This window comes from Syngnathoides biaculeatus, chromosome 22 (genome assembly GCF_019802595.1).
Source record: "Syngnathoides biaculeatus isolate LvHL_M chromosome 22, ASM1980259v1, whole genome shotgun sequence".
NCBI lineage: Eukaryota > Metazoa > Chordata > Actinopteri > Syngnathiformes > Syngnathidae > Syngnathoides > Syngnathoides biaculeatus.
In genome coordinates this window covers 3939909-3966511 of record NC_084661.1, presented here as the reverse complement: position 1 = coordinate 3966511, position 26603 = coordinate 3939909, and the positions used below count along the sequence as shown (strand labels likewise).

At 44.6% G+C, this 26603-nt stretch overlaps 1 protein-coding gene across 2 annotated transcripts in view; it reads right to left on the bottom strand.

Moving 5' to 3' along the window:
* Positions 1–14880: 14880 nt before the first annotated feature.
* bms1 (BMS1 ribosome biogenesis factor) overlaps positions 14881–26603 on the bottom strand; it is a 64111-nt gene continuing 52388 nt past the window's right edge. For both annotated transcript variants that reach the window (XM_061809545.1, XM_061809546.1), the window contains 8 exons: positions 25871–26059; positions 25600–25780; positions 24123–24181; positions 17711–17833; positions 17400–17547; positions 16944–17119; positions 15570–15731; positions 14881–15271 (listed from right to left, as the gene is read on the bottom strand). In XM_061809545.1, coding sequence (XP_061665529.1) covers positions 15047–15271; positions 15570–15731; positions 16944–17119; positions 17400–17547; positions 17711–17833; positions 24123–24181; positions 25600–25780; positions 25871–26059 — 1263 coding nt within the window. In that variant the 3' untranslated portion in view covers positions 14881–15046. The remainder of the gene's footprint in view (positions 15272–15569; positions 15732–16943; positions 17120–17399; positions 17548–17710; positions 17834–24122; positions 24182–25599; positions 25781–25870; positions 26060–26603) is intronic.

Below are 26603 nucleotides of genomic sequence, written 5' to 3'. Positions count from 1 at the left end.
GGAAATTAAGTTGATGAATGAAGAAAATAAGAGAGAAGCAAGAGTTGAAGAGGCAAGTGTGAAGGACCAGGAAGTGGCAATGATTAGTAAGGGGGAAGTCAGAAAGGCACTACATAGGATGAAAATGGAAAGGCAGTTGGTTGGCTGTGGAGGTTTTGACCAACTTTTTCAGCAGAACACTAGCTGGCAAAAAGATGCCTGAAGAATGGAGGAAAAGTGTTCTAGTTCCCATTTTTAAGAACAAAGGCGATGTTCAGGGCTGTGGGAATTCTAGAGGAATAAAGTTGATAAGCCACACAATGAAGTTATGTGAAAGAGTAGTGGAGGCTAGACTCAGGACAGAAGTATCTGCGAGCAACAGTATGGTTTCATGCCTAGAAAGAGTACCACAGATGCATTATTAGCCTTGAGGATGCTAGTGGAAAAGTACAGATAAGGTCATTAGGAGCTACATTGTGTCTTTGTGGATCTAGAGAAAGCCTATGACAGAGTACCAAGACAGGAACTGTGGTACTGCATGCATAAGTCTGGTGTGGCAGAGAAGTATGTTAAAATAGTACATGACATGTATGATGGCAGCAGAACAATGGTGAGGTGTGCTTTAGGGGTGACAGAAGAATTTAAGGTGGAGGTGGGACTGCATCAGGGATCAGCTCTGAGCCCCTTCCTGTTTGCAGTGGTACGTTTGCGTGAATGAGAAAGGTGGAGGAGGAAGAGTGAGGCTACAGGGACAAGAGATAGCGAGGGTGGAGGACTTCAAATATTTAGGGTCAACAATCCAGAGCAATGGTGAGTGTGGTAAGGAAGTGAAGAAATGCGTCCAAGCAGGATGGAACAGCTGGCGGAAGGTGTCTGGTGTGTTGTGTGACAGAAGAGTCTCTGTTAGGATGAAGGGCAAAGTTTACAAAACAGTGGTGAGGCCATGATCTACGGATTGGAGACGGTGGCACTGAAGAAACAACAGCAAGCAGAACTGGAGGTACCAGAAATGTATTACGGTAATGTGCACCACTAACCTGAAATTCCTGACCTGCTCATTTCATGATTGTTAGTGTAGTGTATTTGTCGCTCCTGCACTAAACATCAGAAATGGCTGCCTGTGAGTTTGTGAGTTTTAACTTGAACTAAGACAAAAAATGTCAACTATAAGAGATACTTATGCAGACATTTTTAAAAGAAGTGTCATCCATGGTGCCGAAGAAGTGGAGACCGCGAAGCAGGACAGCAATTCAAAGTGGTTGAATCAAATGTGAGATTGTGGAGGAAGACGAAGGAGAAAATAATCCATCCAAAAGCATATGGAAGAGTTTTGTGATGTGGGAGAGTTGCACAGTTTCCAGAGATGGAGGAAGAGTATGGTGTCAGGTCAATATCAAATCAACGAGAGCTCAAACTACGAAGAAACAAGCATAATGGGCACATTAAAAAGTGTGATCGGCAGAATTGGTGACAAAGGGTAGCTTTGGCGAAGTCCACCTCTCATCAGAAACAAGTCTGACTTTAATCCGGAAATGAGGACCAAACTCTGACACCAGTCGTACAGGGACCAAACAGTCCATGTCAGGGGGTTTGGTACCCCATACAGCTGAGGAAACCCCCACAGGACTCCTCGAGGCACACAGTAAAATGCCTTCTCCAAGTCCACAAAAAATATGTAGACTGGTTGGGAGAACTCCCAGGCACCCTCAAGGATCCTGCCGAGGGTGTAGAGCTGGTCCACTGTTCCATGACCAAAACCACATTGCTCCTCCTGAATCTGAGTTTCGACTTCCCGATGGACACTCCTCTCCAGCACCCCAAATAGACCTTACCAGGGAGGCTGAGGAGTGCCATCCCCCTGTAATTGGAACACGCCCACTGGTCTCCCTTCTTAAAAAGGGGGACCGCCACCCTAGTCTGCCAATCCAGAGACACTGTTCCCGATGTCCACACTATGTTGCAGAGGCGTGTCAAGCAGGGCAGCCCCACAAGATCCAGAACTTTTTAGGAAGTCTGGGCGAATCACATCCACCAAGGAATTTTTAACCATATTGGTGACCTAAACCCAGAGATAGAAGAGCCTGACTCAGAGAACCCAGACCCTGCTTCCTCATGGGAAGGTGTGCTGGTGGAATTGAAGAGGTCTTCGAAGTATTTTGTTGACTGCTCCCCTCTCCTGAGATGCCAGTTAATGGACCAGAATTTCCCCAAAGCAGTCTTGAAGTCGTTCTCCATGGCCACACCGAACTCCTCCCACGTCTGGGTTTTTGGATCATCGACCATCAAAGCTGCATTCTAGTTGGCCAGCCGGTACTGATCAGCTGCTTCAGGAGTCCCACAGGCCAGAAATGCCTGATAGGACTCCTTTAGCTTGATGGAAACCCTTACTGTTAGTCTCCACAAACGTGTTTGGGGGTTGCCACCATGACAGGTACCGGCCACCTGACACCCACAGCTCTAGTTGGTCGCTTCAGTAATGGAGGCACGTAACATCGTCCACTCGGACTCAATGTCCCCCGCCTGCCCCGGAACATGAGCAAATTTCTTGGATGAAATGCATGCTCACTCAGATTCAGGTCAGGTAATTGACTTAGTGATTACCGGTACTTTGTCTTACAGTTGGTGGTTGTTTTTGCAGGATGTTTCAGGACAAAAAAAGAAAGATGTCATGATCCTGCCACTCCAGCCCAGGCTGTGCGGTTGCGCTGATTGGGAGGCGCACACCTGCACCTCATGCGGGCTGATTATCCTGTGTATTTATATGACCCCGATGACGACTGGTCCGCGCCAGTTTGTTGAGCTTCATGTCCCGTTCGAGTACTCCCGTATCCCTGATCGACAACCCGTGTGTACCGACCTTGTTCTCCGACCAACCCCGTAAGCCTGCCTGCTTTGATCGTTCTCCTGTGTACCGACTCCTGCCTGCCCGCTCACCTGCTCTCTTCGCCCGACGTCCCAACTACCACTGCTGCACCTGACTGCCTGCCCGATCCCCGACCACGAAATAATAAACGTTTTCCCCGAACTACCTTGCATCGTCCGAGTCCTGCATTTGGGTCCTACTCCCGTTCCGATGGGTCGTGACAGAACGAACTGGCCAAAACAGGACCCAGCAGGAAAGACCCAGCGTCGCTGGGACCGACGCAAGGTAGACCGTCTGCCGGAGGACCAAGCCTGTCCGATCCGGGTAGGCTCCTTGATGTCCTCTGCTTCCGTGTCTTACACTCCGCCAGCGAGGTATGAATACGTCCCGAACACGACCCGTGAGGCTCCTCATATTCTTCTATACTCTGACTTTTCGGAATATGAAGAGGACCTTGATTTCTATGACCGGCTGCCTGAGTACGACTCCGACGATTTTGATTATGAATCTCTTTGCCCGGTCTTTCATCCCAGTCAGTTTGTTTCAGCTCCCCGTGTTTCCAGCACCCGAGCGTCTTCGCCCGGTAGGTCCAAGTACACCTATGCGTATGAGCGAAATGCGGGCGCAGATAGAGTGGCAGAGCGCCGAATTGGCGGCTCTCACGGCCCAGGTCCGCCAAGGATTGGCGAACCAGCCGAGCTACGCTGACGTCGCAACTGCGACGGACTCGCTACTGACGCAGGCTCCAGAGACATGCCCACGTGTCAGTTTCGACTGACTCTCTGCCTACTCTCGTTCACGTCGCCGTGGAAACAGACCTGCCACCTCGCCAAGCGCACGCTGCAGTGGGAACAGACCCGCCACCTCGCCAAGTGCACGCTGCAGTGGGAACGGACCCGCCACCTTGCCAAGTGCACGCAGCAGTGGGAACGGACCCGCCACTTCGCCAAGCGCACGCTGCAGTGGGAACGGACCCGCCACCTTGCCAAGTGCACGTTGCAGTGGGAACGGACTCGCCACCTAGCCAAGTGCACATAGTGGTGGAAACTGATCTGCCTCCTCGCCATTCCCACGTCGTAGTTTTGGCTGTTCCGAGCAGAGCTCACGCGGCAGTTGGAACTGACCCGCTCCCGAGACATGCCCACGTGTCAATTTCGACTGACTCTCTGCCGACTAACGTTCGCGTCGCCCTGGAAACGGATCCGCCAACGCGCCACGCCCACGTTGCTGTTTCAACTAATGAACTTCAAGCTCACGTGTCAGTGGGGACCGACCCGATGCCGTCTCAAGTTCCTGTCCAGGAGGAGGTGGCACTGACTCCACCTTCTCACGTTCCTGTGCAGGAGGAGGTGGCACGGACGCCGCCTTCTCACGTTGCCGTCCAGGAGTACCAGGAGCGACCGGTCCGCTGCCGTCCCACGCCCTTGTCTCGACGGCGACAGGAGCTGGGGAGTTCTGTGGAGCCACCCCGGAGCTGGAGAGACTTCGGGATGGCTGTGATGGTGGCGGTCATGGCTCTGGTCCTCTCCATCATCCTCTTCCCTCCTGAGGGCTCCCAGCCGCTTCATGACCTGGCCTCGTTGGTAACCAATCCACGGCTGCCTCCTGACCAAGCCTCGGTGGCGACCAGTCCCTGGTCGTCTCGCAGCCAAGGCGTGGGAGGTTCGCGTCTGGAGCAGTTGCCTGGCTCGGTCTGGTTCCTGCTTCGCCGTTTGCTTCCTCACAGGTCGTTCGCCCGAATCGCCCCGTGGGGACCCTGGTGCTTGGCGTCCGGGTCGTCCTCCTGACCTGTCCACCCGGACGCCTTGTGTTTGGTGGCCTGGATGGACACCAGACTGGGGTTCGTGTGGGGAGGGGGGGGGCGTGCCCTCCTCCGGACCCCCCTTCCCCCCACCCCTGGCTGTGTCAATTATTGTCTGTTTCTTTCGTTTTGGCACGTCATGATCTTGCCGCTCCAGCCCAGGCTGTGCGGTTGCGCTGATTGGGAGGCGCACACCTGCTTCTCATGCGGGCTGATTATCCTGTGTATTTATAGGAGCCCGATGACGACTAGTCCGCGCCAGTTCGTTGAGCTTCATGTCCTGTTCGAGTACTCCCATATCCCTGATCGACAACCCGTGTGTACCGACCTTCGCCTGTTCTCCGACCAACCCCGTAAGCCTGCCTGCTTTGATCGTTCTCCTGTGTACCGACTCCTGCCTGCCCGCTCACCTGTTCTCTTCGCCCGACGTCCCAACTACCGCTGCTGCACCTGACTGCCTGCCCGATCCCCGACCACGAAATAATAAACGTTTCTACCCGAACTACCTTGCATCGTCCGAGTCCTCCATTTGGGTCCCACTCCCGTTCCGATGGGTTGTGACAAAAGAAACCAATTATATTCACAATGTGTAAAATAAAAATCAACGTACATGTGGTTAGTGGCACATATGCCTCACGGTCCTTGGTTCAAGTGTCAGCTGAGGCACTCCTGCTTGGAATTTGCACTTTTCTTTTTCTGGGTGTTCAGGTTTCCCTCCCACATTCCCAAAACATGCTTCTTTCGTTAATTGTGTGTGTCACCAGTGTGAATTTGAGTATAAATAATTGTCTTTGAGTGCCCTCAGATCAACTCGAGAACAGTCCTTTGACTAGTCACAAGTTTCCATTTCCTTATGCTCAAATTCAGCTGTTATAGCTCCAGTTTGCCCACAACCTGAGTTAGTCCCAGCACCATTGAAATTTTTTGCTCAACTACTTCTACTAAACTTCAGGTAAGACGGCAGTAAAGACGAAACAGTAAAAGTCCAACAACTGACCCCTTCCGCTATTTTTAACCAATATTTACAAACCATAATTGATCTGGCAAGCAGGATTTAAACCTATATGAGGGGGTGGTTCCTTTAGCGGCAATGATGTTATTCTGTACCACAAAACATGGTGAATTGTGTCAAGTTTCACTAAAATTGAACAATTTATTACTAATACAATAAATACATTAGATAGCATTAGGATGAAATAACGGTGAGCATCCCAGTTGTATTTGCAGATGAGGCATTCAGTGTCGAGAAAAAGTATTGGCTTCCCTCTCAATTTTTTACATTTTATTATTTCACCACTTAAAAAACATCATTTTTTTTTTAAATGTCAACCAAGTGAACTCAAAATACTGTTTTTAAATTATTACATTAATGAAAACTATTCAAAGTTACAAAATACAAATAAATTGGTCTGTCTAAAATATGCACATTGCCCCGCATACGATTCAGGGGTGGCCAACCCGTGGCTCTTTGCTTTTCTTGCAGCTCTCCTGAAGGCACAAAAGCATATTGAATGTTATGATCTTGCTATATACGAGAAGTTGTATAGCTTAATCTAACAAGACGATACTTGCTCTCGAGTTTCACTTGGCTTCTTTCTTTATTCCTCAATGCAGCACAAGTGCATCAATCACCTCTGCTTACAGTGTCCATTTGTCAAAAGACCTTCAAGATAAAAGTACAAACAATAACCGTAGCCAAAACATTACATCTCCATTTAACAAAAAAAAAATTAAGATGTGTCTATGGAAACAATTAAATGGCTTGCAGAAGAACTGAGGGTTTTGAATAACTATTCAACTATTCATACCTCAATGCAGCACAAGCGCATCAATCACCTTTGGTTGCAGTGTCTGTTTGTCAAAGGACCTTCAAGATAAAAGTTCAAACAATAACCGGAGGCAAAACATTACATCTCCCTTTAACGAAAACAATTGGAAACAAATGGAAACAATTAAATGGCTTACAGAAGAACTAAGGGTCTTGAATAAGTATTCAATGGCATTTTTAAAATCATACTATAATTTTTTCCAGTGCAATTCATTTCAGAGGAAGATACAACATTGTGACAAATCTTTTTTTTTTCCCAATCAAGGGTAGCGATCCACCTACACCCTGTACAATCAATCAATTATAAGTCCAGGATTTGCCTCGGCTTGATGATACGTCCAAACCTGGTGCGTTGGTAAAGCTCAGTATCATTAGGTTAACACTCAGACCCGGTGTGATGACGTTGTGCATCTGGATCCTATTGCGTAGTACTGGAGTTGCCCTTGTTGGTTTGGTAGTTGTTCTGTTGTCCACCAGATGTCCCCAGTTGCGTCTGAAGGACTGGCAATCAGTGGTGGTATCTTTGTAGTGTCTCAGCTGGTCGAGTGGCTGTCGCTGGTTTCTGGGTGCCATCTTCCTGCTGGATGGGTGCACCAGCATGTAGTGTCAACATCGGCCTAGTGGATCTGTCGTAGTGTCACGTCTGGCGCTGCTGACAGTTCTCCCTCCTTGCATGGACAGTTGCTGCGTTGTTGCAGGCAGGATAGAGCGCAGTCTTCGGGTCATCAGGATCTTCACTGCAGGTGGGAAAGTGGGTCTCGTCCGTCTGAAAGGCCAAATCATTCACCTTTTTCTTTGTGGTCGCTGACCATCCAGATGTTGCTGTTGTCCGACCAGTCTACGTACCACAAGGTTCCCATGGTGGTGCCCACAATGCCCATGTCCATTGTGTTGTCAAAGGCAGCGCTGACCGCGGTCCCATCCAGCATGATCTCTTGCTTCAATACAACCGATTTCCTGGTTCTTCTGTTTTCTCCTGCGTCCGATGATCTAACGTCTACTAGTCGGATGGAAATGGTTTTGTCCAGAGCCTTAGAGCGAAAGCGGCACTTCGGGGCTCCGGTGGAGACCTTTAAAACCTGCGGGTCACATTGACGAACAAAACACAAGGACGACTGCAACGACAAGGGGGACGACGAGGCGAACGAGATGAGGCCGAGGGCGGCCTTGTCCTCTTCATTGTACCCTATAAACCTTCCTCTCAATTTGCCCTTCTTGCTCCTGACGCTTTCCTCATTTTCAACTTCAGTGGTGGAGTCCCGCTCCACAGAGTCACTGTCCTTAAGGCCCGGGCCAGTAATATTTGAACTTGACATTGTCATCCTGGGTGATGATGGTCATCTCCAGGCCGGACTGGAGGCCACAAGTGGAAGGCAATGCGGCAGTTTTTGGCAGAGCACTGGATGCAGGCTCCCTTCTTTTTTTACACAGGCAGCAGTTGAGCACCCACCTGTTGCTGGGAATGTGCAACACGTTGGTGACAGGCTCCATCTTCTCCGGGTTCCCATTGCTCACCTCTGGGATCCACAAGGCACAGCTGACATGGACCCACTTGCTTCCACTGCAGGTGGGCTTCATAGCATCACCCGTCTTCGGGCACAACTGGCACTTTGGCAGGATTCCCAAGGGGCATATCCGACACAACCAGCTTTGGGAGTTTTTGTATGCCGTAACATGCCACGTGGAGGCAGATATTGGACTTGTTGCAGAACACCATCTCATTGTTGTCCTCGCCGTTGGGGAACTAGCACGTTGCACACCACATCCTCATCATACTTGATGCCCAGGCCCGCCTGTGTCTCGGTAGCGTGTGTCATGATGTTATGACAACGCCACTCAAACTCCTCCAAGATGTGCTCCATAGTGAATTCATCCAGTGGCGGAAGGGCCAACCTTGCAAACTCCTCATTGACTACTTGCAGCCAGGTGACGTCTTCCTCTTGAGGTTGTAGCGACACATGACCTCCGCCAAAGTCCTGATCTTCATGTAACTGAGGACCAGGGTGGCCAATGTGCAGATCAGTTTCTTGGGCCTGACGAACCAGACATCCTTGTGGGCTAACGGGCAACTGGACACCCTTTTTCCTGCTTCTGCCTCCATGGATCGGCCAGGACGTAGTAATCCTCCGTGTTGAGCTGTGTAGGGATTTGCGAGCTTGGACCCTACGCGTGTTCACGAGTCGAAGAAGATATGACCAATGATTCGAAAAAGTTAAAATGGATTTATTACGAAGAAATGTGCAGTACAGACGTCCGGGTCATATCTAGGTATCTGCCGCACACGAGACGTGTGTCTTCTGGCAGGGTAGCCAAAGAAGAAGACAAAAGCTGCGCAGTAACACAAGGTTTTTATATGTATGGGTCCATGGTAAAAGTGGCTGCTTCCCCCCCCCCTCCCCCCAGTCTGGTCCCGGGCCGGGATGGTAAGTTTCTGCTCCTTATCGGGTGTCGCTCGTCTCCACGGCAACGCCTGAGAGAGAAGGATGGCGCCAGTCAGTTTTCTGCGTACAATGATCAAGGACAACCACCGGCTCCACAACACATCCTTGTCTGATTAGCAAATCTGCAACACTTTATCCGTTGATTAAATGCATAAGGTCATATTTAAGCAAATAAGGAAAGTCCAATAAAAGTAAAACAGTCTTCGGCTGGTACGAGTCGTGCACCTTCATGGTGGTGATCAGGTCCGCCCTGAAGACCCCAGATGGTTTCTGTCTGTGTCCTCTCCTGGCCTGGGATGAAGTATGGGACCAGCATGTGGAATTGCTGACATTGTCAGACTCGTCGCTGCTGCAGACTTCTTTTCATGGCGGGGCGTCTGATTAGCTCCAGCTTCATCACACTTGTTGATCTGTCATTGGTTGTCCACGAAGGGACACCATCTTCACATACGAGTACCAGGCATTGATGTCCATTGGAGAGGTGGGATTGTCCTTGGTCCTTGATGATTCATGTCCATTGATCCAGTGACGAACACGTACAGTCCCAAACTGGCCAATGTGGAGGAGCCATGCTCCGATTAGCACTCAGGCCAGCAGTCACAATAGTGGCTCTCCTTTACCTAACATGCTCAAGCGCGGATCAGCTGAATTCTTCACCGGTTTGAGACCAGGGCAGCCTATTGGTACACCACCCTTTGTAGCCGGACTTCCACTGCTACTCGTCGTTGAATGAAAAGGGAGCCACAGGCTTGCAGTGGGACAGGTGTATCCACCTGGGACGTTCCACTACCTTTATCACCGTGGGAGTGGTCAGCAGATCTGGTAGGGATCTTCCCAGCGAGGTGAGGACCAACATTTCCTCTTCATGACTTTTCTCAGGACCCAATCACAAATGGACACCAACGGCACCTGTAAAGAAGGTACAATAGGCGGCAGATCATTTGCTTCTTTAACAGTTTTATTTTGCAGCATCTCTTTCATCCAATCAGCTACAGTATTTTTTTCATTTGACTGCTGGACTGGCTGCTCTACCACGGGCAGTCTAAATGTTCTACCAGATACTATTTCGAATGGGAACAATCCTTTATCCATTCGAGTTATTTTCATATACGGTTTTACTAAATGTAAACATTCAAGTTCTCCCTGTATGTTCCATAGTTTTCCTTAATCGAGACTTCACTGTCCCATTGCTTCGTTCCACTAATCGTGCACAATGATTTTTTGTTATTTCTAGATTTGCAGCTACTTTATTTATTTTTTTTCACTAACAAAATGTGGCCCATTGTTGCCGTACAATTTGTCTGAGATCCCATGAGAAGGAATAATATATTTACACAAGAACTTTGCCACAATAATAGCAATAGCAGCTACTCTGCTCCATGGTTACATGCTTGAAGAACTTCATAATAATGGGAGTGAGTGCCACTGGGTGGTAGTTATTGTAGCAGGAGGGAGATGGCTTCTTTGGGGCTGGGATGATGGAGGAGGCTTTGATCAGTGTCAGAAAGACGGCTTGGATCAGTGAGGTGTTTAAGAGGTCTGTGAGGACTTTCAGGCTCACCTCGTCCCCAGCTCTGAAGGCAGCATTCTGGACCTTCAGGAGCCAGGAGACTTCCCGTGTCAACCATTGCTTCTGATAGTCCTTGATGGAGATCATGACGTCGTCCATGCACTTCCACATATAGGGAGTGACAGTCTCTCTATACAGCTGGAGGTCTGTGATGTTGTTGTGGGTGGCTACCTGTTTGAACATGCTCCAGTCTGTGGTGGCAAAACAGTCCTTGAGTGCCTCTGAAGACCCCTCTGGCCACACCCGGATCTTCTTTTTGGCTGGCTTTGTCACCTTAACCAGCGGTCTGGATGCAGGGCTTAGGATGACAGTTGTGTGGTCTGAGGCTCCCGGGTGGGGCAAAGGGAGGGCTTTGTATGTGCCTTTGGGAGGTGTGTGAGCATTGTCAAGGATGTTGTCCCATTTTGTAGGAAATATAACATGTTCATGAAAATGTAGAAACAGTCTTGGCGTTGGTGTGGTTAAAATTCCCACCTAGGATGGATGTGATATCTGCTGCTCACTGATGAGCCAGTGGAGTTCTTAGAGTGCCTTGCTCATGTTGTTACTTGAGCTGTAAATGTAAATGGATGCTAGCAGAACAGCAGTAAATTCCCTATGCAGGTAAAAAGGCCGGCACTTGATCATCAACTCCAGTAGTGATGAACAGTGTTTACAAACCACTCCAATGTCATGGCACCAGGCATCACTGATGAAAACAAAAAGCCCCCCTTCATGAGTCTTCCCTCCCTTGATGAGAGAGCTGTCTGACCGGTAGAATGTTAGCCGGCCTGGGTGAATGGCGCTTTTCTGGATGCTATCCTTGAGCCATGTTTCCACAAAAGCAAAGACACAACACTTACTCACGCTTTTTTGTTCATGTACGGAGTAAACTGATATCGTCCGTTTTGTTGTACAGCAAGTGTACATTGACCAGGGTGATGGAAGGAAGATCTGGACAGTGCAGGCTAGGTCCTAACCTCGCTTGGACACCTCTGCGATTCCCCCACTTCTGCTTCCTTCTGTTCTGCACATGGCGCTTCCACTGTGGGCTGGGTGCACGAGTGGGGGTTGGGGGATTGTGTTGGCCTCTGTTCTTTAGGATTCCACCGAACCTCAGGGAGAGCCATCAAGTTCAGCTCGAGAAAACAAACGTTGGTATACTGTTTTAGGAGTTGCCAGCCAACAAGGATTACCCCAAGAGGACAGCAATGACACATCCAGGAAGCCACAAATGAAATCAGAACAACCTCGAATGAATTGCAGGCTCCTTTACCTCAGTTAAGGTCTAGGTTCATGACAATAAGAAAGAGACTGCATGTCATGGACAAAAATGGCATCCATTGCAGAGTTCCAATGAGAAACCCCCTGCTAACCTAAAAGAACAAAGGTTCATCTGTCTTTTGCAACAACAACAACAAAAAATAATCTGAATGAATGGTTCCCATGACTTTTGAGCGAATATTACAGTATATACGTATTGTATATGGACTGATGAGCTGAAAGTCAAGATATTAGGATTCGTATGGAAAAATTAAAAAAATATTCAAAGCTATCTGACACCTTTGTGAAAATGTATTGGATAACTGCCCCCATTAAACCCTGGTGGCCTGGAAGTGCAAAACAACATAAAAGACAGTTACATTTCAGCAAACCCCCCCCCCCCCAAAAAAAAAAAACAAAAAAAACAAAGGACAAAGCACAACACAAAACACTTCAACATTTGACAAAACAAAAACAAAAGGCAAAACACTTAATATTTTACAAAACAGAAAGACAAAACACCAACAGGAAACAAAAAACAAACAGGAAACACAAAAACAAAACAGGAACCACTCCAACATTTCACAAAACCAAAAATGGACAACCCGGAATGGGAGGGCCCTATTTCAATAATGGACACCCCCGGAAAGAGAAGAAAAGACAGGAAGGGGAGTGATAGCGTACTTTACCGCGGCATTTTGATTTGCGATCGATGTAATGTTTTGTCCATTTTGTGGTCAACACTTCAGCCACTTGACGCTATTTTGTCTTAGTTGTGGCTTTAGAGTGTTTCAGGGGTATATAGTAGATTGTATGGACGGATGAGGTCTACTACAGGAGTGCATCAAGTATTTTAAAGAGGGGTATTTGTATGCTGTGACTGGACATGATGTCATGCTTAGATGGTATACAGATTAGTTTGAGGTCTTTGAAGAGCAAATTGAGCAAAGCCGGGTTTTGTCGCAGAAAGAATTATTTCTCTTAAAATGTCAGAATTAAGTCCATTCCATTTCACAGACCCAGACATCTGTTTGGCTATCGAAAGATGTGGCAAGTACAACCAAGATTTATAAGAAGGTACTTTACAACTCATTGGGATGAAATTATATGTGGCACATTGATGGGTATGACAAACTAAACCCATTTGGGTTGGCCCTTTTAGGATGCATTGATGGATTTTCACAAAGACTTATGTAAATTGTGTGGGGACCAACCAATAATAACCCAGCAGTGATCACCCACTATTTCCTGTCCTGTGTGGGGAATCTCAGCGTTATTCCCACGATAATGAAAACCGATTGTCGTACGGAGAACGGAACAATGGCCGCAATTTAGTGTACTTCACCAGAATGATTACTTTTCTGGAGCGTCCAGCCACATGTGTGAGTCATCAACAGCCAATCAGAAGATGGAGTCGTGGTGGTCTAAATTCAGAAAGGGAAGGTAAGTGCACTTCCTAGTATATTCCTGCCGAGGGTCTAGAGCTGGTCCACGGTTCCGTGGCCAGGATGAAAACCACATTGTTCCTCCTGAATCTGAGAATCGACTTCCCGATGGACCCGCCTCTCCAGCACCCCTGAAAAAAGACCTTACCTGGGAGGCTGATGCCCCTATAGTTGGAACACATCCTCTGGTCCCCCTTCTTAAAAAGAGAGATCATCATCCCAGTCTGCCAATCCAGAGGGACTGTCCCCAATGTCCACGCGATGTTGCAGAGGCGTATCAACCAGGACAGCCCCACAACATCCAGAACCTTTAAGAACTCCGGGTGAATCTCATCCAAGGAGCTTTTTAACCACCTCAGTGACCTCAACCCCAGAGATAGAAGAGCCCACCTCAGAAAACCCAGACTCAGCTTCCTTATGGGAAGGCGTGTTGGTGGAATTGAGGTCTTCAAAGTATTCTCCCCAACGACTCACAAGATCCCAAGATGAGGTCAGCAGTGCCCCATCCCCACTATACAGTGTTGACGGTGCACTGCTTCCCCCTCCTGAGATGCTGGACAGTGGACCAGAATTTTCTTGAAGCAGTCTTGAAGTCGTTCTCCATCGCCTCACTGACCTCCTCCCACGCCCAAGGTTTTTGTCTCAGTGACCACCGAAGCTTCATTCTGGTTGGCCAGTGCCTATCAGCTGCCTCTTGAGTCCTACAGGCCAAAAAATGCTCAACAGGAGTCCTTCAACTTGACAGCATCCCTCCCTGTTGGTGTCCACCAACGGGTTCCGGGGATCCCGGCATGACAGGCACCGACCACCTTACGGCCAAAACCCCGTCGGCCACCTCAGCACTGGAGGCACGGAACATCGTCCACTTGGACTCAATCTCCCCCACCTCCGCCGAAACATGAGCAAAGTTCTTTCGGAGGTGGGAGTTGAAATTCCTTCTGACAGGGGAATCTGCCAGGCGTTCCCAGCAGACCTTCACAATACGTTTCGGCCTGCCACATCGGACCGTCATCTTACCCCACCATCGGAGCCAACTCACCACCAGGTGCTGATCAGTTGACAGCTCCACCACTCTCTTCACCCAAGTGTCCGAGACCTGGTGACCTGGTGCCAAGTGCACATCCTTATGCCTGAACATGGTGTTCATTATAGACACTTCGTGATGACCACAGAATTCCAGTAACAGAACACTACTCCGGTTTTGATTGGAAGGGGGGGGTTCTTCCCAGTCACGCCCTTCCAGGTCTCACTTTCATTGCTCACGTGGGCATTGAAGTCCCCCAGCAGAATGATGGAATCCCCACAGGGAACACTCTCCAGCGCTCCTGCCAAAGACTCCAAAAAGGGTAGGTACTCTGAACTGCTGTTTGCTGCAAAGACATAAACAACAGTCAGGACCTGTCGCCCTACCTGCAAACGAGGGAGGCTACCCTCTCATCAACTGGGTTAAACCCTAATTTACAGGCAAAAAGTATACCCAGTATACTTAAAGTATGGCCGCCGTTGGGATGTCAAGTGAGACTTCCACAACTTTGTGCATTAATGACACGCTTTTTTTCATATAGACATTGAAGTGAATAATATTGAATGTAGTTTTCCCAACAATATCTATTTTAAAATGTATATTAGGGTGTCAGTTGCACTTTAAATAAAAAATGAAAAAAAAAAGTGGATTATAGTTTTATATAGTGCTCATGACACTGACAACTAATGACAACCATCAAGTGGTGTTTTAATAAAGCAAGGTCCGAAACAGTACAGATCTTTACATAATTATAATATCCATCCAAAACCATTCTGTCAGAAATTCAGAATTGTAGCAAAACTACACCACTATAAAACATCTCAGTCTGCCTCATGGGTGAAAACACGTTTTGTTAATCCCGTGGTGCCCCCTTAAGACTCGATTTTTGTTTCTTTTTCTCCATCTGGCCCATGACACGGTAGAGTTTTTTACGGGCTTCCTTCTGTCTCTTCAGTCTGGCCGCCTCCTCCTTTCCTTTCTGTTGGAGGAACACCTTGTGTTTAGCATGCTGCGCTGTATGCGCTTTCTTGGTCTCGTAGTTGTAAACTGTGCTCAGAGCTTGGAGAAGAGCCGCCACCTATTAAAACATAATGTGACAAAAGCAGTGGAGCATTAATAAATTATCTCTAAAATAATGAATATATTGGAACATGACAAACTTTTTTTATTCTGATGGATATTATATTCTTACAATTCTCAGTTGAAAATACACTGTTGTAGAGAACAAACACACATACACACCGGCATAAGCTTTAAGACACCTGGGAAATGCTTAAAATGGCTCTGTTAAAAAGGGCAGCAACTTCAGAAGTCAAAATTACAATACTAACATCACTTGACAAAGACCATGATTATTAATTACTAGTTCTACTCGCCTTCCTTTCGTGAGGTTCTCTGATCACGCTGGGCCTCTGGATGTCTCTGTGTGTCTTTCCTTTGCGTTGCTGCTGTTTTGGCTTGCTCTTAAAAGGAAGCGCCTTCTGTAGCTCTTTGGGGATTTGGAGTGGATTGAAATGCACTTGTGTTCGGACAACAGGCTGGTTTGAACAAGATTCACAGAATTAAGAGTTAGTTCTGTTGACCTACTCAAGAACAGTCAACAACATTAAAATGGTATGTTAACTATATGGACTGCACATGTTTGAAATTTTCTCTTAACTTTTCCATTGACATTTTAAAAATCAAGACTTCAAAAATCAAGTGGTTGTTAATGTGGTAATTATATATATATAATAAATATTAAATCATGGAAATTATTTTTCTGACATTTTAATCACAAGTTTTACAGACTGACACAATTTGGGACATGTCTCTCATAATAAGATGCAAGATAAAAAAATCTCGAGAAGCCATGCCAGAAAACTAACAGGATGGCCATTTTGGGTTGAAGCAGCCATTTTGAGTGAATTCCAGGGCTCATACTTAGAAGAAACTCCGAGAAAATCTGTCCAAATAAGCCCCAAAATAAATCAGGTAGGCGACAATGGACAACTGGCCAGCACATGTGGAGAACAGTTCTGAGGACTCTGGTTTAAATCTAGCCTCGCCTATCTGGAGTTTGCATGTTATCCCCGTGCCTATGTGGAATTTTTTCTCCTACATCCCAAATCAAGCATGGTTGATTATTTGAAAATCTGAAAATTGTCATGTGGCAATCTAGACTGAGGAGATTGACTGTAGGGATAAAAATATTTTATCATCTGGTAACAAAACACTATATTTTTACATGTTGTTTATCATAAATTTTTATGTTTTGTTGTCTTGTCTAAAGGCCCATTATAATGCGCTTTGACTGCATCCTTGCACAACTTTGCACAATTGAGTTCTTAAAAGTGAAAAAAATGTTCTCTGTAAAAAATGTTCTGTCAATTAACTGTATATTGTCCTTCATACTTATTTCATTTGTTTTGTTCTTCGTACACCACATGGCGGCAACAACTACCGGAGACAAATTCTTTATGCGTTGTTACATACTTGGCCAATCAAGCTGATTCTGAGTCTTCATTTTGTTGTCTTTAACCAATGCATTACTTTAAGAGCTCTGGATCATGCAGCAACTAGTTTGTGCACTTTTTTTTGCACTGTCAATGAAGGGATATTTCAAATCAGATTCATTGGTTTATTGAGGAAAAAAAAATGCTACCAAACAATCGGTTATTAAAATATTTCTTAATTGCAGGCCGACTGGCAAATATTAAAATTAATGTTTGACAAAGACAAGGCTTTATCATGTAACAGGTTGAAGTTACCTTGTACAGAGAGTCAGTATTAGCTTTGTTGCGGATTCCAAGGTCATGTTTGAGCTGCCCAAGGGTCCTCATGCCTGACCAACTGTCCTTCTCACCCACAGGCAGCAGCAAGGATGTAACAGGATTGTAGAGTTGTGGAGCGGACACCGGATACCAGGAGCGGAGGAACACAATATCTATATGGTAGTCACAATGTATAAGAGCGTTTAAAGGGGAAAACCAGCGGTTTGCATTAACAATGTATCCAATAGGTCACGTAATATGTACTCCGTCTTGACAATGTGATGTTAAATCCTCTCTCATTTAATGGTGTTTTGAGAAAAAAAAAATGACAAACACATTGGAAAAGTTTTGAATTTCCTTCAAGTACAGTCACAGTAGGATTATGCAAGAATAGTCATAGGATACTGAACATCAGCTGAATCTATAACAGGACCATACTAAGGACAAACTCACCACTCATAAGTAGCCTGTCCTCAAACGTTGCTCTATAAGATCCTGGTGGCGTTGACAGTGCTTTCTTGATTTGCCCCCTGATGCCTGACACTGTTCTCACAGAGGCCCCCTCAAATTTAGCCACCTCCAGCACTGTATTGAACATGCCCTGCATGCAAAGAGCAATAAACCACAAAGACACAATTTTCCCACAGAGAAACACCACCCAAATTTACAACTGTCTCCATGTGTGGTAATCTTTTTCCTTTACTTTATATTTGAGAAGGACATGATATGGTATACAATATGGACATTTGAGGAACAACTCCTACCTTGATGAAACATGTGTTCTTAAAGATCTTGTAGGGATAACCAATGAGTTTGAGCTTCTTTACAACAGTCACTGATTTATCTAGATCCAGGATGACTCCTGTAGCTGCAATACGGAAATTGGCCTGCACAGAGCAAAACAAAGGAAAGCAAATGTATTTACAGAGTGCATTTCATACACAAGGCTACTCAATGTGCTTAATGTGATTAAAAACATTTAAAAACAAAGAAAAAAAAACTGTGTATAACATTTAAAACAGAGGGAAATAAAAATATGATTAAAATGACATACAAATATTTAAAAATGGAAATCTAAAAAGCATGAGAAATAAGAAGTTTTTTTACTTTGATTTCAAAACTTGGGGGCTGAGGTCATTTCTGTTGGAAACTTATTCCATTTGTTTGCAGCATAATAGGCAATTGCTGCTTAACCATGTTTGCTCTGGACTGTGTGCTCTACTATTTGAGTTTAAGTCTGTTGATTTCAGGACCTAAACCATTCAGGGATTTATAGAGCAGTAGCAGAAATTTAAATCTATTCTAAAGGTGACTGGAAACCAATGTAAAGACTTTAGAATTGGAGTAATATGCTCTGATTTCTTTGTTCTGGTCAGAACCCGAGCTGTAGAATTCTGAATGAGCCGATGACAGTTGACGGGAGATAGAAATCTATCAGAAAACCATGGTTTCAGACCTGGGTCTTGTTTATTTTAAAGATAGTGAGTCCAAATATTTACTAACAGCAATCTTCTTTTCTTTATTGCCAAATAACTATCTCAGTTTTATGGTCATTTAAAATAAGAAAAAGCGAGGGGGGTATTTTCTGCAAAATTAAATACCAAAGAGTTATGAACACAGTATTTGGCTTGTGGGTGTTATATAAATATGAAGCAAAAACGGACTATAACTTTAAGAGGGTGAACTAAATACAAATTCTAATTGAACCAGCAAATGTATTTGTCGATTCAAGGATCAAATACCTGTTGTGAATTCCGCCGTTCAGCTCATTGGTAGAGAAGAACAAGTTCAGCAAGAAATACTGAAACACTCAAAAGCTTAACTTGAGTCAACATAATGCCTCATGATTGTTGTATGTGCAATGTGACGTCCTGTTTTATGCGCATGTGATGTCACTGATGAATTCTGTCTCCAGTAGCAGTCACATTTGTTATTGTAACGTGAAGGATTATATAAGATCTGAATCTCTTCTTCTTTTCCTTTCGGCTTGTCCCGTTAGGGGTCGCCAAAGCGTGTCATCTTTTGCCATCTTAGCCTATCTCCTGCATCTTCCTCTCTAACCCCAACTGCCCTCATGTCTTCCCTCACCACATCCATAAACCTTCTCTTTGGTCTTCCTCTCGCTCTTTTGCCTGGGAGCTCCATCCTCAGCATCCTTCTACCAATATACTCACTCTCTCGCCTCTGAACATGTCCAAACCATCGAAGTCTGCTCTCTCGAATCTTGTCTCCAAAACATCCAGCTTTGGCTGTCCCTCTAATGAGCTCATTCCTAATCCTATCCAACCTGGTCACTCCGAGCGAGAACCTCAACATCTTCATTTCTGCCACCTCCAGTTCAGATTCCTGTTGTTTCTTCAGTGCCACTGTCTCTAATCCGTACATCATGGCCGGCCTCACCACTGTTTTGTAAACTTTGCCCTTCATCCTAGCAGACACTCTTCTGTCACATAACACACCAGACACCTTTCGCCAGCTGTTCCAACCTGCTTGGACCCGTTTCTTCACTTCCTTACCACACTCACCATTGCTCTGGATTATTGACCCTAAATATTTGAAGTCGTCCACCCTCGCTATCTCTTCTCCCTGTAGCCTCACTCTTCCCCCTCCACTTTTCTCATTCACGCACATATATTGTTTTACTTCGGTTAATCTTCATTCCTCTTCTTTCCAGTGCATGTCTCCATCTTTCCAATTGTTCTGCATGCTCCCTGCTTTCACTGCATATGACAATATCATCTGCGAACATCATGGTCCAAGGGGATTCCAGTCTAACCTCATCTGTCAGCCTATCCATTACCACTGCAAACAGGAAGGGGCTCAGAGCTGATCCCTGATGCAGTCCCACCTCCACCTTAAATTCCTCTGTCACACCTAAGGCACACCTCACCATTGTTCTGCTGCCATCATACATGTCCTGTACTATTTTAACATACTTCTCTGCCACACCAGACTTACGCATGCAGTACCACAGTTCCTCTCTTGGTACTCTGTCATAGGCTTTCTCTAGATCCACAAAGACGCAATGTAGCTCCTTCTGACCTTCTCTGTACTTTTCCACGAGCATCCTCAAGGCAAATAATGCATCTGTGGTACTCTTTCTAGGCATGAAACCATACTGTTGCTCGCAGATACTTACTTCTGTCCTGAGTCTAGCCTCCACTACTCTTTCCCATAACTTCATTGTGTGGCTCATCAACTTTATTTCTCTATAGTTCCCACAGCTCTGAACATCCCCTTTGTTCTTAAAAATGGGAACTAGAACACTTTTCCTCCATTCTTCAGGCATCTTTTCGCCCGCTAGTATTCTGTTGAATAAGTTGGTCAAAAACTCCACAGCCATCTCTCCAAATTGCTTCCATACCTCTACCGGTATGTCATCAGGACCAACTGCCTTTCCAGTTTTCATCCTTTGTAGTGCCTTTCTGACTTCCCCCTTAGTAATCATTTCCACTTCCTGGTCCTTCACTCTTGCCTCTTCAACTCTTCCTTCTCTCTCATTTTCTTCATTCGTCAACTTCTCAAAGTATTCTTTCCATCTATTTAGTACACTACCGGCACCAGTCAACACATTTCCATCTCTATCCTTAATCACCCTGACCTGCTGCACATCCTTCCCATCTCTATCCCTCTGTCTGGCCAACCTGTAGAGATCCTTTTCTCCTTCTTTCGTGTCCAACCTGGTGTACATGTCTTCATATGCCTCTTGTTTAGCCTTTGCCACCTCTACCTTTGCCCTACGTCGCATCTCGATGTACTCCTTTCGCCTCTCCTCAGTCCTCTCAGTATCCCACTTCTTCTTCGCTAATCTCTTTCCTTGTATGACTCCCTGTATTTTGGGGTTCCACCACCAAGTCTCCTTCTCCCCTTTCCTACCAGATGACACACCAAGTACTCTCCTGCCTGTCTCTCTGATGACCTTGGCTGTCGTCGTCCAGTCTTGCGGGAGCTTCGGTTGTCCATCGAGAGCCTGTCTCACCTCTTTCGGAAGGCTGCACAACATTCTTCCTTTTTCAGCTTCCACCACATGGTTCTCTGCTCTACCTTTGTCTTCTTAATCTTCCTACCCACCACCAGAATCATCCTACATACTACCATCCTATGCTGTCGAGCTACACTCTCCCCTACCACTACTTTACAGTCAGTAACCTCCTTCAGATTACATCGTCTGCACAAAATATAATCTACCTGCGTGGTTCTACCTCCGCTCTTGTAGGTCACTATATGTTCCTCCCTCTTCTGGAAATAAGTGTTCACTACAGCCATCTCCATCCTTTTTGCAAAGTCCACCACCATCTGCCCTTCAAAGTTCCTTTCCTGGATGCCGTACTTACCCATCACTTCTTCATCGCCCCTGTTTCCTTTACCAATATGTCCATTACAATCTGCACCAATCACAACTCTCTCGCTGTCTGGGATGCTCAGAACTACTTCATCTAGTTCCTTCCAGAATTTCTCTTTCAACTCTTGGTCACATCCTACCTGTGGTGCATAGCCGCTAAGCACATTATACATAACACCCTCAATTTCAAATTTTAGTCTCATCACTTGATCTGATACTCTTTTCACCTCCAAGACATTCTTAGCCAGCTCTTCCTTTAAAATAACCCCTACTCCATTTCTCTTCCCATCTACTCCGTGGTAGAATAATTTAAACCCTGCTCCCAAACTTCTAGCCTTACTACCTTTCCACCTGCTCTCTTGGATGCACAGAATATCAACCTTTCTCCTAATCATCATGTCAACCAACTCCTGTGCTTTTCCTGTCATAGTCCCAACATTCAAAGTCCCTACACTCAGTTGTAGGCTCTGTGCATTCCTCTTTTACTTCTGACGCTGGATCCGGTTTCCTCTTCTTCTTTGTCTTCGACCCACAGTAGCTGAATTTCCACCGACGCCCTGCAGGTTAGCAGTGCCAGGGGCGGGCGTTGTTAACCCGGGCCACGACCGATCCAGTATGGGATTCTTTAGATGAACGCTCATATTTGTTTGGCACAGTTTTTACGCCGGATGCCCTTCCTGACGCAACCCTCTGCATTTATCCGGGCTTGGGACCGGCCTACAGATTGCACTGGTTTGTGCCCCCATAGGGCTGCATTTATAAGATCTGAATCTCTTTCCCCCAAATTAGACATCACATCCTGGAGTTAACTGTTGCCTTTGTTGAAAAAAACAAAACAGAAAAAAAGCCACATCTACTGCTCTAAAGAGAAATTTGAGAAACATTTGGTGGACTTGGAAAGTTAGAGTGCTCATGTTTGTAAGACCACCCCCAAATACAAAATATAAGCTACAGTACACTCTGAAGATATCATGGTTAGTGTTGGGCATTGTTTGAATTTGAGACATTTCGATTCCAGTTACAAATGATTCTTGTTTCTGATTCTTTTAGGGGTCTGGGTCAAAAAGGTTTGCAAAAGTGTCCAAATTTTAAACATTCATTATTTTAGTAGCCCACAGGATAGATTAAAATGATCATTTGACTAGGGGGTTCTTTATAAACAATATCAATAAACCTATGACCTAAAAAGCAACATGTGTGGAACTAACCCAATTGACTTAATATTAATTAATGTTTCAGCTACAAGTTAAATATAGGATCATTAAAATAGTTATTTGGGATGGTTTCATCATGTTAAATGGTTTATATGTGCAAGTTTTAACTTAAATTCCCGTTTTAAGCATATTGTCTATTTTGAAGGGTACACACCAGAACTCAGCATTTTGGCACCAAAAGTAACTTCACACGGCACCAGCGATTTATTTTTTTGTTAATGGGTGGACCCAAATGCCATAAAAGTAAGTAAGTAAAAGAAAAGTTCTTTTCCCTGATTTTTTAGAGACAAGGTACAAGGTAAGTGTTTGAATTACCGTGGGATCTTTGTGAATTTTGTCTCAATATGTGATGTTAAGTTGTTACAGTAAGGTTTTAGCCCAATATTATTTTTTTGTGACATTGCCGTTTGTTTGAAGATGAAGTAAACACTAAAAACCATCAGTGTAAAAGTGCAAGCAACGGTTTACCTTACCAGCTGTCTCAATGTTTGCATGGATGACGACAATGAAGCTACGTACGGCGTAGCCTGAGCCCTGGAGCTAGTCTGATGCTACACATTGTGAAAGCCTCCTTTGCACAATCTAATTCTACCGCAAGTGTTGCACTGAGGCAACTGGCCGTTCATTTTAAAGTTAAGACACTTTTGTTCGCCGCCAGCATAGGCATAAGCATGGCATTATGCACGTTCTTCCTTGTAGGTTTACACCACGGAGGGAGGGAGGGATAGAGAGCGACCGACCGACCGACAGACAGACCGACAGACAGACAGACAGACAGATAGATAGATAGATAAAAACAGTAGTATGCAGCTTCATACAGTCATCACACCACACTGACCCTAACAGGCCAAGGCGTGCATAACAGGAACAGCACATACTGTCAGAGCTAAACCTCAGACTGTCTGACATGAAATCAGAGTAAAATTTTCCTTTGAGGTCACTTAAGATTACAATATTTTCTATTTGCTAAATGCCCAAAAAAATGAAAGAATTTTTGCAAAGGTAACTGTACAGGGTGTCCCCCAAAAAATTATACACACTTTAAATAATGATATTTGTAAATTATTTTACATGTTAAAAATTATAATAAACACGTTTACAACTATTTGTGGTGTGTATATATTTTTCTGGGGACACCCTGTATAAAATAGACAATACAGTTACCCCAAGCAAGCCAATGTTTTTAGCCATGGCTATTTTTGTTTTTCTTCATTTAACTTTTTTTTTTTTTAAACATTTATTACTTGTTACTAATTTATTTTCTGGCTGTTCGATAAAATTTTATTAAATGTTGAGTTTAGGTAGTAAAATAAATACTAAGATTTAAAATCAATAAAGAACTTTATTAATCATGACTTCACTAATCAAAACAATCATGATTAGTGCATTTTCCACCCTGAATATCAAGGGTCAAGATATTTCAAGTGCCAGAAAGCTGCACAAACATTTTTATAAATAAATCAGTCCGTGGATTTGTCATCCTTTTGCATAGGCCAGTACCAAATGATACACTCGTCTGTGGTCCTGTGGTTGGGAGCCCTGATGACTGTAACTTCGACACAATCCTACAAACTCTACACAAGTATTCAGAGTTAAGCAAGGAGAGGAAAGTTTACTCACTTTAACTCCTGCTACCGATTGCACAGCCAGGAATCCTGTTCCTTGTGGTGTAATTGGACCTTCCGAAGAAAGAAAAAAGTGAGGAAATAATAGTGCAACAGGTTATATACAGGATTTTAGAAGGTACTTTTGGTACCACATTAAACTTTCCATTATATACATATATATAAATATCATAAACTGTTATATCTGCAGTAATTTATAAATTAATTCTAATTGTTGTATTAGTAGCAATTCACATGTGTCAAGGTTTGTGGTGCATGTTCGCCACTTTGCCAATCCTTAATTGAAGCACGATGTGGCGATATTGCCCACGTTGGTCACGCAAGTAAAACAAAATTGCTTCTGTCATAACTCAAAAGCCCAATCGATAAGACAAAGTGAGCGCACTCATTCTGCCGTGTGTTAACAGCGTTAATGGTTTACAGTGGGTTTAAGAATTCGGCCCACCTTGAATGTTTCACTCATCATTGTTAATTTTTTATCCACAATGTACACACAGCATCCCATACTGACATAAAAAATGAATTGTTGAAATTTTTGCAGGTATATTAAAAAAGAAAAAAAATCACAAAGCCATCAGTATTTAGACTTTTTGCTCTGACTCTGATATTTAACTCAGGTCCTGTCCATTTCTTCTGGTCAGACTTGAGATGGTTCTACACTTTAATTGGAGTCCAGCTGTCCCATATTTGTTTGTTTATGACCTTACAGCTCACAATGCATGTCAGAACAAATGTCAATTGCAGACCAAAGAAACTGGCTGGAGAGCTCAGACAGAATTGTGGCAAGACAGATCTGGCCAAGGTTACAAAAAAATTATGCTGTACTTAACGTTCCTGAGACCCAGCCCTAACCCCAAAGCATCACCTTCCAACAAGACCCTCAACACACAACTAAAACAAACAAGGACAGGCTTCAGAACAAGTGCATGACTGTTCTTAATAGCCCAGCCAAAGCCCTGGCTTAAACCCAATTGAGCATCTCTGGAGACATCTGAAAATGCAAAAAAAAAATGGAATAGGTTGCCAACAGAGGTGACAGAGTCCCAACTGTGACTGATTTCAAATCCAGATTAAAAACCCTTCTTTTTTCTCATGCGTTTTAGAGTACTTCCACCTTTCAATTATATTTCTTGCACTAAAATCTCTTTTAATTGTACTTTTTTAGTTTTTATGTATTTGAATGCTCTTAATCATGTAAAGCGCATTGTGTTACCTTGTGTGTGAAATGCGCTGTACAAATACATTTGCTTTAGTTTAAACATAACACCAAATGTAGTCACAGAAAAGTTTTGTTTTGCTTTGAAAGGTGTTGTATTGAAATGCATGGGAAGACGCTATTCTTAAAGGACACTATTTCAGCAATGAGGTGAATTGTCACATGGGAACTAACAGTTTGAAACCTGTGTTCACAGTGAGTGAGGTCACAAGTGACTTTTATTCCCTTAAAAGATGATTATACTATTCCAATCTACCCCAGATGGAGGCACTACAGTGCATGTGCTGTGGCGTGTATTTAAGAAGACGGTGTCGCCCGTTGTGGTCTTCGATATGGTAAAGTGGGATGGTCTGGAAGCGACGCCAGCCGAGGGAGAGTATGAGCGGGTCTCGTGTCTTTAAGATGCGATTATACCAACGGTGTTTCTTCAGTCTCATCTAGGACACAAACACAGAGATGCACAAACTTAAAAAAGAAGTAAACTTTCGTCAGAATGTCAGAATACAATGTGAATCAACTTGACATACCTGCAGGTATCCAGCGCTCCCTTCATTGGAGCCCAATCCACCGAGAATAATGGGGTAGTGAGGATCAAAGTTTGTGACAAATTCACAGGGTACGGCGAAGATCTCCAACCTGATGTACATCCCTGGCCGGAAACCTTCATACTGCACTCTTGTCTCATCATCCACATCCTCAAACTCTGCTCTGTTCAGCTGTGGACAAACACAAAGACATAAGACCCAGATATGGGAATGAAAGGCTTAAAGATTTATTGGTATTATTAAAAACAACCAACCATTTAGAGTTTGGTTCAGTTTTTACTGGGTCGCCAACTACAAGCATATTATGCTATTTCATCATCCTGTTTGAAGAAGTAAATATGTCCTCTCCAAAAATTTTTGAACTGAAAGACTAATCCCTTTTTTTGTGTGGACTAAACACACTCAGGGTTCAGAAGAGTTCAACATGAGGTAATATTTCGGGACATTTACACGTCTGGATTAGATAGACCCTTTTTTTTTTTTTTTTTTTTAAAAATCATCCAGTGTAAAACTGTGCCAAACAAATATGCGTTCATCTGAGATGATATGCTGTGGCGACCCCTATTGGGAGAAGGCGGAAGGAAAAGAAGAAGAAGAATATAACGAAAATGTACATTTATTTCCATAATTCCAGTCAATAAGTTAAATCTTCATAGATAATAGTTTAAGAGCCCGTATCAGGGTTCGTACACTTACTAAGAATCAATGACTTTTC